The 17594-nt window shown below is 44.6% G+C and overlaps 1 protein-coding gene across 3 annotated transcripts in view; it reads right to left on the bottom strand.

Annotated features, from left to right (window-relative positions):
• The window catches only part of NOM1 (nucleolar protein with MIF4G domain 1), a 34760-nt gene extending 17604 nt beyond the window's left edge, over positions 1 to 17156 (bottom strand). For all 3 annotated transcript variants that reach the window (XR_005660690.1, XM_029077652.2, XM_029077651.1), the window contains exons 1-9: positions 15969 to 17156; positions 11624 to 11748; positions 8829 to 9024; positions 6914 to 7237; positions 6165 to 6275; positions 3904 to 4071; positions 2562 to 2683; positions 1802 to 1934; positions 670 to 801 (exon numbers count right to left, since the gene is read on the bottom strand). Coding sequence is in view for 2 of the 3 variants with exons in the window: in XM_029077652.2 (XP_028933485.1) it covers positions 670 to 801; positions 1802 to 1934; positions 2562 to 2683; positions 3904 to 4071; positions 6165 to 6275; positions 6914 to 7237; positions 8829 to 9024; positions 11624 to 11748; positions 15969 to 16985 (2328 nt within the window). In the remaining variant the exon portion in view is untranslated. The remainder of the gene's footprint in view (positions 1 to 669; positions 802 to 1801; positions 1935 to 2561; positions 2684 to 3903; positions 4072 to 6164; positions 6276 to 6913; positions 7238 to 8828; positions 9025 to 11623; positions 11749 to 15968) is intronic.
• Positions 17157 to 17594: the final 438 nt, after the last annotated feature.

Below are 17594 nucleotides of genomic sequence, written 5' to 3'. Positions count from 1 at the left end.
CCCTGGTGATGATACAAGATTATCATGTTGGACACAGTGTAAGTTAGAGATGAGGTAATGGAGCAACAGAGAAGTTAAGTGACTTGCCCAAGGTCACAGACAACTGGCAGAGCTGGGATTAGAACCTAGGTCCTTTGACTCCCAGACACGCTCATTCCACTGGGCCATGATGTGGCACCAAGATCATATTGTTTTCCAGTAAGCAGCCGTGATTGTCTCCATATCCAGCTCATCTAAACTCAGTGTGGAGTTGCTTTTGAATATGGGCAAAGCTCTTTCTCTGGCTTTTTACATCTTCCCCCCATTTTGGAAACAGTCACACAATTACTTTGGCACCGATCCAAATGTGAATGACACACAAAAATTATTTACATTATAATTAAAAAGTTAAACTTGATAGTCTGAGAGCTCCTAGAGGTCACTTTGTATCACTAGGCTTACTGAACATGTAGCAACCTTTTAAAATATGATTGATTACAATGAAGAGACAAGTCGCTCAGAGGAAATTGGATGGCTTAATGGCTGATGTCTAGGCTGTCTAAGCAAATGTCACTTGCTTAGGTTAATTTGACCATGGAATGATAAAATAAAAATGAGAGGAAGTAGTCAGTAGGAAAAGGGATATTTAACAATAATTTAAGAGATCAGGCATAGAAACCAAACACGAACCTTAAATATGGATAAGGGGAGTGATTTGGTCTTTAGCAAGTGGACCAACAGATGAACCAAGTTGGAGACCGTATTGGCAGTCAGGTTTTCTAGATCTCGGAATTTATCCCACATGCTGAACTGGAATGTCATCTATGAATCCAAGTAAAAGAATAAAATAAAATAAGCATCCAGGCAATAGTACAGTATGCTTCAGACTCATCATCACGACATCCAAGATATCAAACTACTATGCTATTTTCACCAGAGGTCCCCAGATCTCTTCTACTGGCAGCACCTTCTTTTCCAGTCTGTTACATTGTCCTGCTGTGTGGGGGAGACCACAGAGGTCCTGAATCTTGAATCAGGGCTACATTCCAGTCTGTTTTCTGCTTTTTCCCGACAGTGGTAATTTAAAAGGGAAGTGAATTTTAGGGCTTGCCACACTAGCATCTCCCAGCAGTAGTCCCTTTATATAGCTACCGCAGCATCCAAGGGTGGGCAGAGAGAAAAATCAATCAGTGGTATTTCCTGAGCACTTACTCTGTGCAGATCAATGTATTAAGTGCTTACAACAGAGTTGAACAAGTTCCCTGACCACAAGGAATTTAGTGTCTACAAGGGAAGGGTGCTCTGGAATTTGAACGAGAAATGGCACTTAAAAGGGGCTGTGGCTGAAAGCCAGAGGGACAGAAGGGAGGTTTCAGAGTTCCATTTGAGAACTCCTGCTCTACAGTTCTCTTTTTAAAAAAAATCCTATTTCCTTCTAATTTGATCTACAGATCAAATCACTTAGAAAATATGCAAAAAGGCTTAAAAACCACCACAATTTTAAAGTTCTTTGAAGGCCTTTTCAGTTTCCTGTGTAACTGCATTTTGTGACAGAATACTCAGTTTAGCAACTTTTAAAAGTGTAGGCTCTCTCAAACAGCATAGCTAACAAATTCTGTTTTTCAACAAAGTGCAAAACCTCAAGGTAAATTACATTGTTGTTATTTAGAAGCATTGTCCAAGTAGAGAATTAGAAGCAGAACTTCCTAGTACTACACTTGGGCCTGAATCTGATTTAAACATTGACATGAATTAAGTTACTGAGTTACCTGAGAAAAATAGAAAAAAGACATAAGGCTGGTTCAGTAGACACTTAATTTACCTGAAATTTCCTATCATAGTTACAAAACTTTCCAGCCAAATATGCATAAAAAGGATTATATTTCTTCTCCTGCAAGCAGCAATCAAGGAGAACGTGAACGATCTCTCTTTCCTGTTGATCCTTAAGTCCAAGCCTAAAAAGACAGTAACAGCGAATTAGAAATCAATTCATTTCCAAATTCAGAATAACATTAAGCACAAGACAAACTTGAAGAGTTAGAATTTAGAGTGAAATGATCAACAAGCACATACTCCTGTTTTTGACAAACTCTGCTAATCATGAGTCAGATGTCATTTGACATTTGGGTCAACTTTTAGATAAAAATAGTTTGATTCTGAATCTCTAATCACTAGAGCCATTTGTTTGGTCTTAATGTGTTATTACTAAAGAGGATGAAAAATTCCTGAATTTCCCCACAGGTTTATCATAAACCAATCTGCCCTTTAAGAAAACCAGTTGGACCACAGTTTTAGTTACCTGTTGGTGGTTTAGAAGTTCAACTGGGCAGGATATGGGAATAAACCTGCTCACATTGTTGAATACAAAGGGGGGGGGGGTGTGAGGGGTCCCTTTGAAGCGGCAGGGGGGCCTCTAAGACCATCTCAGGTACACAGCTAAAACCCACACCAGTGGAGGAGGTGGGGGTGCTATTAGGGGCTCTGCCTGAGGGCCTAAAAGGCCCAAGCATAACCCTGCAGATTGATCTGCTTCTGCCCATGGCGACTCTTTCCTCAGAGATGGAGGGGCTGGGAATACTTACTTCAGAAGCTTTTCAAATGCATCTAGAAAGTCCTCACTGATCATCAATGTACAAAAAATGCTTCTCCTAACATCAGTATTCATTCTCTGCTTCCGTGCAAGCTCAAGTATCTTTGAACTGACCTGGAAAGAATGAGAAAGGGGGGGAAAATAATTAAAATTCTGAGTAATGATTAAAATGACCACTATAGTTCCATGCACGCCTTTAACAGGCACACGAAAGTAGAGGTAAGGTGTCAGGTAAATGAAGCCCCTAAGGGTCACATTTTTGCAGAGAATTTCTGCAATTATTTCCATGGCCATAAGGGGTTCAAGAATGAGACCTGTTTCTCATCACAAGTCAAATGACCCGAGAGTCCGTAAAATTCTTAAGTGAGAAAATTAAGCACCCACAAATGTAGCAGGGTGACCTAGTGGCAAGAGCATGGGCTTGGGAGTCAGAAGATGTGGGTTCTAATCCCAACTCTGCCACTTGCCTGCTGTGTGACTTTGGTCAAGCCACTTAACTTCTCTGTGCCTCGTTACCTCATCTGTAAAATGGGGATTAAGACTTTGAGCCTCACGTGGGACAACCTGATTACCTTGTATCTACCCCAGTGCTTAGAACAGTACTCTGCACATAGTAAGCACTTAACAAATACCAACATTATTATTATTATGGGGGTTAATACTGTGAGCTCCATGTGGGACAGAGACTGTGTCCAACCTGAACAGCTTTTGCTTTAGTTCAGTGCCTGACACACAGTAAGTGCTTTACAAATACCATTAAAAAAAAAAACGAGTTCAGGGGATTTTGTGAGGGAACGGCAAAACTAGAAAGAAGCAGTGATCTGGCTGATTTTGTAGGAAACCTAAGGACTTGGTCATACGGTGGCGAGAGAAGGAAGCAGAGATGTAATAAGACAACCCTGGACACAGAACCTCCTGTTTCTTCTTAGACAAAACCTGCTGTTTGTTTCAAACCATGTGCTCTTCTCTCTGCCCCATGCTGTGACCGACTTGGAACGGTCATTCCCATGCCCAGCCAGAAGCTCCAGCCAGGCCCAACCATCCCCAGCTTCACCTGAGTTCCTCCTCAGTCTCTCCCTCCACATCACCATCATCATCACTTGTATTGAGGGACATTACGGAGAGAGAGGGAGAGGAAAAGTGAAAGAGGATGAATGGAAAAACGAGGTAAGGGAGAGCGAGGAAGAGAGGGGAGATGGGAAGAGAGGAGGAGCTCCTGCTAGCACTGAAGCAGATCATTTGTTACCATTCCATGACCAGTAGAGTATTTTCAGCCATTTTTTCCTTTAAAGAAGTGTCTACTGGTTGGTAAATCGGGCACTTTTCTCATTTACCGTTCCCACGTGCTGCTTCTGTTGGTCACTAGGGTTGCTGTTGGCAATCATTGGCGCTCCACTCCAAGACGAGCCTACGATCCACCAGCGGCCGATCTGCTCTGCGTTCAAGAGGCTGTCCCATGAGACGCGCAACTGGGTTTCCTTGCCAGAGCCACTGTTGCGCACCTGATTAAAACAGGAAGTTCTTCCAGTGAGAATCTTTTAAAGTCCAACAAGGGGAAGAATTTTTCCATCCAAATCTACATTCTTCTATGCATCCTTTTCATGTCAGAGCCGAGGCCCATACACAGAATACTTTGCCATAAGCAAGCGTCAACTGTTTCATTCGAGCTCTACGTTGTGTAACCTGCATGATGCTTTACCTTTGAAATTCAGAAGTTGCTTTCTGTAGTGGTAAAGGAAGCCTGCATTACTTCAGTGACTACAACTCCTAATGAATTTAAATCTATTTGTACAAAGAATTTCAAGCAACATTAACCCAATAACTTCATTATTAGTGGGGTAATTATGTATACCCAATCCTGACTCACACTTTCATATGCTGGGGTTTCCCCTTTTAACTGTGAAATGTTCTTTGTTCTGACCCCTATATTATATATGCCTTTTGAACTGTGACTCTGACATGTGTCAATTAAATTATGGAACTGATTAAGACTTAAAATGAGGTTGAAAATAGAATTCAATTTTGAAAATAAAAAGCATCAGTCATGTGCTATTTTTTCCTCCACTTTAGAAATTATATTTTGTAGAAGGCCAGAACTTTGTCACCAAGAAGCAAGAAGGATAAAAACAAGGTAATCGAGGCACCTACTTGATGTTTAGTCACTTAAAATTACAAGTTAATAGAAGAACCAATTTTTAGGGCCTCCCTCTAATCTACAAGCATTACTTTCACACTTTTCCCAAAGGAGGAAGAAGTTGGGCAATAAGCAGGTGATTAAATTTTAAGTGATGTTACTAGCTTGTTCTTCACAAGCTTTTGACCAAATGAAGATAGTTTGGGGAATTTTTTATTTTTTTTAGCTACTTTGTATACTGCCCTGCAGTGAGTTTCAACACTAATTCCCTCTCAAGATATTTAAACACCCCTTCTTCCTGTCTATAAATTAGACGTCTATCTCCCCCATTAGGTCGTAAGTTCCTTGTGGGCAGGTGATTCTGTCTCCTAAATCTACTTACGGCTCCCCAAACAGCAAGCCCATAATACTATTGACTGACTGAAAGTTATACAAAATAAAGGTTCAGAAATCACAGCAGAGAGATTAGAAGTTTATAAAAGCTCTTTAAGAGGGAAACAGGCCCAAAGAGAAGTTGGGTGAGTTATCTGCCCCAGTAGTACTATAACCAAGATTTTTCTGGGGAATATGATTTCAGTCGCCCTAAATTAACTTTGTAGATAGAATCAAAATAGCCTGTAAAATCTTTTTACTATCTTAAGTGTCACCATGGTTCAGGCCCGTTCAATGTTCCACCTTGACAGTGGCACCAGAGAATGACGGGAGGAACAGGTTCTCTGGTTACCCTCCTAATGCGTCTTCCAATTCAGGACTAAGGCTGAATTATCTAACATCTTTGACTTTCCCCCCAGATGTCCTGAAACTTCTATACTTAATTCACTTTCAAGAACTGTTTTAATTACCCAAGAGCTCGTCCATGACCTCTTCTTGGACCTTCCACAAGTTTCTAGGGTAACAAATTCCTCATGCTTCCTGTTTTAATGTTGCCCTTTGATGCGAACCCACCCCTTATAAACATCAATGGATGCCCACTAGTCTACATGTTGTGAAAACTGGAGAAAAATGTTAGCAGTGTGTGATTCTGCCTCCTTGAATCATACCCTCTTCTTAGCTTTGGGCTTTTGAGACTAAATGCCCACCCTCTCCCAATATCTTCTTGTATGGAGTGTGGTCTATGTCCCTGATGGGTTTGTTGCCTTTTGCTATTCTTTGCCTATTTTTTTTTCCTTCCTAAAATGAGGTGATCAGGAACTACAAGCAGTATCCCAGTGAGGATGCACCATAGCTTTAAACTGGAGCAAAACTATGCTCTTGATAGCCTTCCTGTTGAAGAGCAGCCTGGATTATTTCCCTCCAGCTATTCCCACATGTTACAAGGTCACAATGACTATAACTTCTAATTTTTACTAAAATTATTTCTTGCCTCCAGCCAAATTTCTCTCAGGCTCAGGGCCTGTGGGTCTGTGTTAATCTGTGTCAACATTAACAGCATTAAGGTGTACATTAACAGAAATAAATTACCAGTGTTCTTTGTAGTTTCCTCAATTTCTCAATAGGCTCAGGGTCATAGCCTGGGATTTTCCTCATGTCATTATTCTTTAGTGCCAACATGGTCTCTATCATAAACCGAACCTTAAAAAAAGACATATTACAACTAATAACAGATGAAAGAAATTTACAAAAATCTATTTGTACATCCTTAAATATTCAACTATGCCAGTTTTAGACGCAATCTAAAGCTATATTCATCTCAACTGCATTTTTACGATCTGCAATTATCATCTTCAAAATTTATTTCAAAAGTCAATGGAAAGAGATGAAAGCATTCTTTAAGTTTACAAAATTAGGATATGCAGTGTTACTGCTTTCTGAATTAGTTACTTCTAGAACATTGGTCTGGCTTGCAGCTGTTTCACAGTCACTGGTGATTGAGTTCTAGGAACAAATTTCCCCAGTGTGAACTCAGTCATCCTAAAAAGGATATATGAATGACAAAGAGTCTTCCAAAATCTAAGTCCTGTTAGGAAGTGCTTTGCACACAGTAAGCTCTCAAAGAATACGACTGAATGAATCTAATTCCCCCTACCTGAAATTAATTTTAGTGCCCGTCTCCTTGAGGGCTAAGGCTGTGACTATTAACTCTGTTGTACTTTCCCAAGTGTTTAGTACAGTGTTCTGTACAAAAAGAGAGCTCAGTAAATGCCACTGATTGACTGATTGTGCAGCCTTTCAGCACTTTAGAGAGGTAGGCTCAAGAGATGAAATCATACCCTGGTCTGGTCTTGAAACTTGTTGCCCACTCCATTCGCTCTGGCCTGAGCTTCGCTGATTAGCTCCTTCAGGGCCAAAGCATCATCTTTCCTCAAGGCGAAGCCCACATTTTTCAGCAGCAGCAGAATCAGCTCGATGTCTTTCTCTGTGAAAGTTGCAATAAGTTTCTTCAGAATGTCAAAGATGAGGAGGGAGTGCACTACATGGAAGTTGTACAGATGGGCGATCAGGGAAAAGGCGTTATCGCATTCTTTTCCCTCGCTGCGGTTCTTATACACTTCATCGAACTTTCTCACCACCGCTTCCAGAAAGTGAGCCCCAACCTGAAAATAGAAGTGAGGGCCCTGTGAATGTAGTTACAGTTCATGAGTAAGGGATTATTTTAGGAAGAGGTAATCCTTGTACTGGAGGGTTTAGGTGAAGCAGTCTGTATGGAAGTCAGTAAGGAATCCCTGGATGACACTGCACTGACTATTCTACCCACTGGCTTCAATACTCGCTAGGCTAGTCTTTACTGGTCAAATGGGACTGTGGATTTGGCTGGTGTGACACAATTACGGACACTATATCTCGTTAGGGCTCCTTTACATAGAAGAGGAAAACTTAAATCTTAATGCCATGATCAATTTCTCATATAGGAAATTTTAAGAAAGTTCAGATGTCACAGGAATTTAATTTTGCTTTAGAAATGACCAATACAAAATTAATTCAGCCAAAGACTCTATGGTCCCAAGTATTACGTTCATATATCTTTAGCATGGGTTTATGTGAGCACAGTTCTACTATTATAGCATTAAAAGGAAGTTTAATGGAAAAGCCACCTGAGACGCCTCATTATTCTTTGGCAGAAGTTTCAGTGGCTGTCATTAACCAAGCTACTATAATGACTTCCTCTTGGAAAAAATAATTTTGACTGTCCTTCACGCTATCAGCTAAGGTGTCGATGAGACATACAACAAACAATCTCATGACGGCAGATCAGGTACATCTTTGATATTCTGTGAATGGTCAGGGGTCACAGCTTTTACCACAATTCACTGATGGTAGAACCTTTTGTCTAGTAACTTTGTTCAAGAGATAACAGAATGATAAAATCAGCCCTAAGAACATCCCACAAAAGCAATATAATGGCATTCCACAATTGCAAAGGGAGTGAGAAGGGCATTTGGCAATTTCATTACGTTTCATAATAGGTAGGAATGATGCCTGCAGAAAGTAGTACAGAGTGAACACGGTGAAAGGGGTGAAACAGCCAAAAACAACATAAAAAGAAACAGGTCTCTCCAGGCTAAATCACTCTTCCACCTCCACCTCTAGCCTCTTGGGGGCCTGGTGGATTCAGGGCCCAAGGGGTAGAAATGCCAGTAGGCCCAGCAGGCCCTGACCAGTGAAAATACCCAAAGACGAGTGGACAAAGTATGGGGGAGAAGGGGAACCTGACCCAACTGATGCATAATCCCATCCCCCAATTTCCCGAGGAATTTTAAAATGTTATTCTGGCCCAGGTGACAAGGAACACAAAGTTACCGAACGGATTTACCTGGTGCATCGGCGACCACTAGCAGGGGCAGAAGGCATTACGTGAGGTGCTGCACAAATATCTAGAAGCAGTGTGGCTTAGTGGAAAGACTCCGGGCTTGGGAGTCAGTGGTCGTGGGCTCTAATCCCGGATCTGCCACTTATCAGCTGTGTGACGTTGGTCAAGTCACTTAACTTCTCTGTGCCTCAGCTACCTCATCTATAAAATGGGGATTAAGACAGTGAGCCCCATATGGGACAACTTGAAAACCTCATATCTCTCTCAGTGCTTAGAACAGTGTTTGGAACATAGTAAGTGCTTAACAAATACCATTATTATTATTATTATTACCTAGAAGTGGAATTGTTTGGATGAGTCGAAGGGGAAATGCTTACCTCAATTCCCACCGTATGATGAAGAATGCTAACCAGGAGAACGTGCTCCATCATCAGCCGGGCGGGCATTAGTGCTTCGGTAACACAGGCATTCATAAGAACGCCTGTAAGGGTGTCGTTCATGTCCTTTCTACTGTTTGCCATGTAGAGTTCTTCCAGCTGCCCACTTATAGAGGCTATATTTGGTTCGCTCAATCTGTACAGGAATTTCAAGGAGTAAAATGTTTAAAAATGAACCACAATATCAGCATTTACCGAATGTCCCTTGGGTGCAGTGTACTGGGCTTGGGAAGTACAAAACAAAGAAGTCACATGTATCCTGATCCCTGTGGAATACAGTGATGAACATATTTACAAATATATAGCTATGAAGAACAGCTAAATAGGTGACTGAATCAACAGATATTTAGAAGGCCTGAGGTACAAATAAGCTAGTTTCCAATGCCAGAGTTGACTGATGGATTCTCTAACAAACTCTTGGGAATTGCTAGGCAGGGACTATGTTTACCAAGTCTGTTAAACTGAACTCTCCTAAGTGCTTAGTACAGTGCTCTGCACAGAGTAAGCACTCCATAAATACAGTTGATGGATTGGGTAGGTTTGCTGAAGGAGGTGGGATTTCAGGAGAACTCTGAATGTTGCAGGGGGTGCTGAACTGTTGGATTTAGGTAGGGAGGGAGTTGGAAGCTAGAGGAATGAAAAGGTCGACTGAAGTGTGAGGAACAGTTAGAAGGCTGGTTTAGGAGAAAGGGAGGGAAGAGTGGATTCAGAGAGTAAAAATTAAAGTGGTGTGATTTGGTGGGGAGCCTTGAAGTCGACTGTGAGGAGTTTTTGATTGATGTGGAGGGACTCAGAAAGCCAGTGGAGGGTTTGAAGGGAGCAGAGGTGTGGGTTGAATGATGCTTCAATCAATCAATCAATGGCATTTATTGAGTGCTGCCTATGCACAGAGCACTGAACTAAACTTTTGGGAAAGTACAATATAACAGAATTAGCAGACGCAGTCCCTACCTATAATGAGCTTACAGTCGAGAGGGGGAGACAGAAATGAACATGAATAAATACTGTATAATATATAATTCAAAGGTATTTACATAAGTGCACTGGGGATGGGGAAAATATCACGTATCCAAAGATCACAGGTCTAAGTGCATAGATGATGATCAGTGTGGTGGAATGTAGAACAGAATAGAGGAGGAAGAGGCTGGAGGAAAGGAGACCAGCAAGGAGACTGACCAATCCAACAGTTTAGCCAAAATATGACCAGAGCTTGTACCAGGGAAGGTGGCTATTTGGGTGGAGAAGGGGTAGATCTGGGACAGGTCGTATATGAAGAACCACTACATTTGTTTCGTTACGGGGAATCAAAACTGTTTAAAAACAGTTTATTTTATTTGGATTTTTAACATGATGCCTTCTCCTTAAAAAAATCTCAGGAGGCAAGAAGCACACTCACGTTTTAACCATTAATTAATTCTTTATCTTCCTTCACAGCCACAAACTGAATCACTTCAGCCAGAAGCAGTCTACTAATAACAACGCACTTAGGTATGATAGTCATGGAAATTGGTGTTTTTTTTAAATAAAGCCCATAAAGGATTTCAACACTCTCTCTCTTCCTTTCCCTCAATCTGATGTGCTCCTCCAGAACAGGCTCATTCAGAAGACACAGAGAGTTATTCATCTCTCTATGTAACCACCGGCAAATATTACAGAACAAACTGTGCTTAACTCTACTGCACTGTACTCGCTTAAGCAATCAGTCCAAAGCTCTGCACACAGTAAGCACTCAAACACCATTAACTGGCTGATGGATTGAGAAAATCACAGGTGAGAGGACAGGGAGTTCAGGTCTGCACAGAGAGATTGGCCCCTTCTTTGGGACAGCACCCTAAGAAACCATATAGCCCAGAAATCCCTACAGCACAGCCCAGGTTAGCTGTCTATTAATAACAGCAATTGTCATGGCCTCTTTCCCAGCCCTTACTACCCTCTGTGGTCAGAGAAAGCAATATTACCGCTGCGCTTGGCCCAGGTTTTGTCTAAACCTGTACTCCAGAACAATGACGATTCAACCAGCCGTGAGTATAAACATTAAAAGCTCACTGTGGGCAGGGAATGTGCTTATCAACTCTGATGTATTGTGCTCTCCCAAATGCTTTAGCACAGTGCTCTGCACACAGTAAGCACTCATTAAACACCACTGATGGATTAAAAGCCCGACCTCTGCCATCGAGGGGAACTCTCTACTTTCCTACTACAATCCAAGCTGCACATTTCACTCCTCCAACACTAACCTTGTCACTGTACTTTGATCTTGTCTTTCTCACCGTTGACCCCTGGCCCATGTTATTCCTCTGGTTTGAAACTCCCTCCACCTTTGTACCCAATCGATCACCATCCCCAATCTTCAAAGCCCTACTAAAATCACATCTCCTCCAATAGGCCTTCCTGGACTCTGCCCTCATTCCCGTCTTATCCCTCCTTTGAGCCTTCTATAGCTCCTATGCACTTGGCTCTGTTCCCCTTAAATACTTTGATATTTACCTCTCCCCTAATCCCACGGCATTTATGTGCACATCCATCTGTAATATATTTGAATGCCTGCTCCCCCTCTAATCTATAAACTGCCTGTAGGTAGGGGTCATTTACATTTGTATTGTACTCTCCCAAACACTCAGTACAGTGCTCTGCCCATAGAAAGCACTTAACAAATATCACCAATTGATACTTGTCTTGGGGTGAGAGACTTGTTTTTCCAGAAAAGATTTAAATCAAATAAACTGCCATGTTACCTGTTGATTAAGCCTTTCACATTTTTCTTCAACCTTTCTAGTTCTTCCCTTTTTCTGGCATCCACCGTTTCTTCTGATCGCCTTACATGAGGTGGGATATATTTTGTAACGCTTTCACCCACAACCTAATTGCAAAAAGACAAGTCAGCAATTAAGGCCATGACATTTCCACTCAAACAATCTGGGCTCCTTTTCAGATCCATTTTTTGTTAATTCTCATGTAAACACTTAATGCCAATTACAAATTAGTTGAGTCAAACTTAACGAAAAATTAATTTACAGTTTCTTTCAAAGACAGTGATTTAACATTTTACTGTGTGTCTAGTGAAGGGAGGTAAATTCAAGTGCCTGCTTTCTGTCTACAGGAAGCAAAGAAGAGCAGTTTTAATACTAGAATGAAGCTAACAAGAAGCAAAAGTCTGAATACATGAATATAATTGGTCATATGCCAGTCATTTTTTTTATTTTACTTTAACTGGCTACCAGATGATGGGGGGTTAACGTCAGCATTGGTGCCAGGCCACACTGGGGTCTCTGTGTCCAGTTGATGCCAATTTTGGCAGTAAAACTATCTACAAGTAAGGGTTCTGTCCACCCAGACACTGTTTTCAAGAGATTTTCTCTGGGTCAGTCACTCCTATTGTGTACAGAGCTGTACTACCAGTAATTTTTTTTTCAAAATGACAATTATTAAGCACTTATTGTGTGCCAGGCACTGAACTAAGCATTGGTGTAGATCCAAGTTAATCAGGTTGGACACAGTCCATGGCTCACATGGGGCTCACAATCTTAATCCCCATTTTTCAGATGAGGTAACTGCGGCTCAGAGAAGTTGAATGACTTGCCCAAGGTCACGTAGATGGTAAGCGGGATTAGAACCTAGGTCCTTTTGATTTCCAGGCCTTTGCTCTACTTCACACTTTGTGAGAAACACTGTACTAAACACTTGGAAGAGTACAATAGTTAGTAGACATGATCCCTATCCTCAAGAAGTTTATCACCTAGTGGGATCTGTGCCCTTTCTACTTTTCCTGCGGCTGCTAAGGGTTCCTTCTGTTGGACTGAAAATGTCAACTGGCCAAAGCAAGACTAGGAGGCATAAAGGATATAAATCTTGATTTACTACTGGAAAATTTATTGCAATATAAGAGTTTTTAGTTTCAAAGACATCTGTTTCCTTTTCTGAATTACCATATGCACCAATTTGAGGATGTGGCAATTTAAAAAAAAAAAACAAAACCCCAGTCAATCCAAGGTTCTTGGGGCAGCATATACTCGGGGGCTGTCCAAAAGGAAAACAACTCTTAAGTTTGGATGGTGAGCTCCTTTGGCGAATATACCATGTCTCCTCCTCAACTTCACTCTCCAGTTAATCAATGAATGGTATTTATCGAGTGCTTACTTTGTGCATGGCAATATACTCTGCCCTTGGGAGAGTAAGAGTTGGTTGGTAGACTGGATCCCCGCCCTCAAGGGTCTTAAAATCTAGCGGGGTAGACGGAAATTAAAATAAATTAGAGAGAGGGAAAGCAGCAGAGCATAACGAAACGGACCTAAGAACTGTGAGGGTGGGGACTGTTCCAAAGTGGTTAGGGGTATGGTCCCAAGTGCATAAGTGAGGCTGAAGGGAGGGAAAATAGGGTGGATAGATGAGACGCTAGGCAGGGAAGGCTTCCTGGAGGAGAGAGGACTTTGAAGATGGGAAGAGTGACAGGCTATCAAAAATGACTGGGAGTTGCTGGCAGAAGGGAGGGCGTCTCCGAGGTACTTGGTACCGTACGCAGCACGACAGTAGTGTTATGAGCTTCTTGGGGTCGGGATCATATCGACTTATTCTATTGTTCTCTCCTGAGCGCTTACCTGGAAGTCAAAAGGATCTGGGTTCTAATCCTAGCTCTGTCGCATCTGCTGTGTGACCTTGGGCATGTCACTTCACTTCTCTGTGCCTCAGTGACCTCATCTGTCAAATGGGGATTAGGACTGTGAGCCCCATGTGGGACAGGGACATTGTCCAACCCGTCTCCCCCGATTAGACTGTAAGCCCGTCAAACGGCAGGGACCGTCTCTATCTGTTGCCGACTTGTTCATCCCAAGCGCTTAGTACAGTGCTCTGCACATAGTAAGCGCTCAATAAATACTATTGAATGAATGAATGAATAACCTGGCTTGCTTGTATCTACCACAGTGTTCAGTACAGTGCCTGGCACAGAATAAGCACTTAAATACCACGATTACTGCTTAGTACATTGCTCTACAAAATAGTAAGCGCTCAATAAATGCCACTGACTGGTTGCCCGAGGCTCCAACAAGAATGACTGATTTGGAGAAGCAGCGGGGCTTTGGGGACAGAGCCTGAGTCTGGGAGTCAGAAGGCTGTGGGTTCTAATTCTGACTCCACCGCTTGTCTGCTGTCTTGGGCAAGTCACTTCACTTCTCTGTGCCTCAATTCCCTTATGGGGATTGAGACTGTGAGTCCCACGTGGGTCAGGGCCTGTGTCCAACCCAATTTGCTTTTAACAATAATAATAATAATAATAATGATGGTATTTTAAGTGCTAAGTGCCAATCACTGGTCTAAGCGCTGGGGTAGATACAAGGTCATCAGGTTGTTCCACATGGGGCTCACCATCTTAGTCCCATTTTACATATGTGGTAACTGAGGGACAGAGGCCCAAAGTTACACAGTGGACAAGTGGTGGAGCCAGGATTAGGACCCACGACCTCTGCCTCCCCATCCCGAGTTCTTTCTAAGCCACGCTGTTTCCCCACCCCCAGCGCTTAGCACAGTGCCTGGCACATAATAAGTGTTTAACAAACACCAACATAGCAGTGTGGCCTAGTGGAAAGAGCCCGGGCTCGGGAGTCAGAGGTGCTGGGTTCTAATCTCAGCTCCCCTTTTTCCCAGCTGAGTGACGTTTGGCAAGTCACTTCACTTCTCGGGGCCTCAGTTCCCTCATCTGTAAAATGGGGGTGAAGACTGTAAGCCCATCATTGGGCAGGAATTGTCTCTATCTGTTGCTGAACTGTATATTCCAAGCGCCTAGTACAGTGCTCTGCACATAGTAAGCGCTCAGTAAATACTACTGAATGAATGACTGTGAACCTCGGGTGGGACAACCTGATCACCTAGTAACCCCCCTCAGTGCTTGGAATAGTGCTTGGCCGATAATAAGCACTTAATAATAATAATGCTGGTATTTAAGTACTTACTATGCGCAAAGCACTGCTCTCTGTTATTGTTCTTATTAACAAACACCACCATGGCTATTATGATTATATAACAATGATGGCATTTGTTCAGCACTTACTATGTGCAAAGCACTGTTCTAAGCGCTGGGGAGGATATGAGGTGATCAGGTTGTCAGGTGGGCCTGTGTTATTGCTTTTAACAATAATAATAATGGTATTTAAGTGCTTACTACGTGCCAAGCACTACTCTAAGCGCTGGGGTAGATACAAAGTCATCAGGTTGTCCCACGTGGGGCTCACAGTCTTTAATCCCCATTTTACAGGTGGGGTGACTGAGGCACAGCGAGGTTACGTGACTTGCCCAAAGTCACCCAGCTGACAAGTGGCGGAGACGGGATTTGAACCCATGACCTCCGACTCCCAAGCCCGGGCTCTTTCCCCTGAGCCACGCCGTTTCTCTACTACTTATATTATTCATTCATTCATTAGTATTTACTGAGCGCTTCCTATGTGCAGAGCACTGGACTAAGCGCTTGGAATGGACAACTTGGCATCAGATAGAGACAATCCCTGCCCACTGATGGGCTTACAGTCTAATCGGGGGAGACGGATGGACAAAAACAAAAGCAATAAATAGAATCAAGGGGATGTACACCTTATTAAAACAACAGCAATAACTAGAATCAAGGGGATGTACACCTTATTAAAACAATAGCAATAAACAGAATCAAGGGGAGGGACATCTCATTAAAACAATAGCAATACATAGAATCAAGGGGATGGACATCTCATTAAAACAATAGCAATAAATTGAATCACGGGGATGGACATCTCTTTAAAACAATAGCAATAAAGTGAATCAAGGGGATGTACATCTCATTAAGACAATAGCAATAAATTGAATCAAGGGGATGTACATCTCATTAAAACAGCAGCAATAAATTGAATCAAGGGGATGTACATCTCATTAACAAAATAAACAGGGTAATAAAAATATATACAGATGAGCAGAGTGCTAAGGGGAGGGGAGAGGGGGAGGGGCAGAGGGAAAAGGGGGAAAGGGGATTTAGCTGAGGGGAAGGGGGAGCAGAGAGGGAGCAGAGAGAAAAGGGGAAGCTTGGTGTGGGAAGGCCTCCTGGAGGAGGGGAGCTCCCACCTCGGAGGGAGCGTCGTCGTCATCCTCGGCAGGGGCATCTGTGCGGGCCTCTTCGGGGGGAGGGTCCCCCGGCTCGTCGTCTTGGTCGCCTTCATCATCATCATCATCATCATCATCATCGTCTCTGAGGAGAGAGGCCTCGTCGCTGTCGTCGTCTTGGTCGCCTTCATCCTCATCGTCCCTGAGGAGAGGGGCCTCGTCGCCCTCCTCATCCTCATCGTCCCTGAGGAGAGGGGCTTCGTCGCCCTCCTCCTCATCCTCCTCCTCATCGTCCCTGAGGAGAGGGTCCTCGTCGCCCCGGTCGCCTTCATCATCCTCATCGTCCCCGAGCGGGTGGTGGTCGCTGTGGGTGTCCCCGGCGAGGGCCGAGCCCCCGGCCGGGCCCAGGACGTCCAGCAGGTATCCGAGCCCGTCGCGGACGAAGCTGCGGGGCAGAGGCGCGGGGGCGGCGACGGCGGCGGGGCCGGGGCGGTCCTTCTTCTTCCTGCGGCGGCGGAGGCCGAGGCGTCGCTCCAGGAGCCGGATCTCCCGCTCCTCCGCCTCGTTGGCCGCCAGCAGGGCTCGTCTCCGGGCGGCCGAGGCGGGGGACGGGGTCGGGGACGGGGACGGGGACGGCTCGGGGCCCCGCGCTCCGGCCCGGGGGCGGGGAGAAGAAGGACGACGACGAGGCGGCGGCGGCGGCGGCGGAGGAGGAGGCGGCGGGTCAGGCCTCTTCCCTTCCCCCTTCTTGGCGACCCCAGCGCGGCCCCCGCCGCCCCCGGCCGGTCCCGGTGCCGTCCCCCGCCCCGGGCCCCCGGTCCTCTGCAGCCGACGGCCTTTCCGCGCTCGCCGCTTCTCCCGCCTCAGCTCCCGGCGGCTCTTCTTGGCGCTGCGGCCTCCCCGTCCTGCTCTCTCTCCGTCCGGCGGGGCGGTGGGCGGCTCCCCGGCGGCCGCCCCCTGCACCAGCTCCTCCACCGCCCGGCGCATCCGCTTCAGGGCCCCCGCCGACCCGCAACCTCGGGACGCCCGGCGCTTCATGACGGCCCGGGGGGACACGGGGACCGGGGGACCGGGGGACCGGAGGACAGGAGGAGGGGGGCACCGCGCCTCAGCCCCGTCCGTCCGTCCGTCCGTCCGGCCGCCCTCTCTCAGCCCCGGCACGGGACGGCCGCCACGCGCCCCGCCTCGCGCGCCGGAAGAAGAACCAGGCCGACGGAGAAAGCGTCGGCCGCGGGGCGCCGCCGCCACCTACCGGCCGGAGGCCGTTTTGCAGGAGAGGTAGGAATGAGGGAGCCGGAAGGCCGTGCCCGGCCTCCCTTCCTGCTTTCGCTTGCTTATTTATTTATTCATTTATTTATGTATTTATTTATTCATCTATCTATCTATCTATCTATCTATCTATCTATATCTATTTATTTATTTATTCATTCATCCATTCGTTCATCCATCCATTCATTCATTCGTCCATCCATCAATCCATTCGTTTATTCATCCATTCGTTCATTCATTCGTTTATTCATCCATCCATCCATCCATCCAGCCATCCATCCATCCATCCATCCATTCGTTCTTTTGAATTTAAAAATAATAATGTTGGTATTTCTTAAGCGCTTACTATGAGCCAAACACTGTTCTAAGCGCTGGGGT

The sequence above is a fragment of the Ornithorhynchus anatinus genome, chromosome 13 (genome assembly GCF_004115215.2).
Source record: "Ornithorhynchus anatinus isolate Pmale09 chromosome 13, mOrnAna1.pri.v4, whole genome shotgun sequence".
Lineage (NCBI taxonomy): Eukaryota > Metazoa > Chordata > Mammalia > Monotremata > Ornithorhynchidae > Ornithorhynchus > Ornithorhynchus anatinus.
The sequence above is the reverse complement of the archived record's forward strand: the minus strand, read 5'-3'. Positions and strand labels throughout refer to the sequence as shown.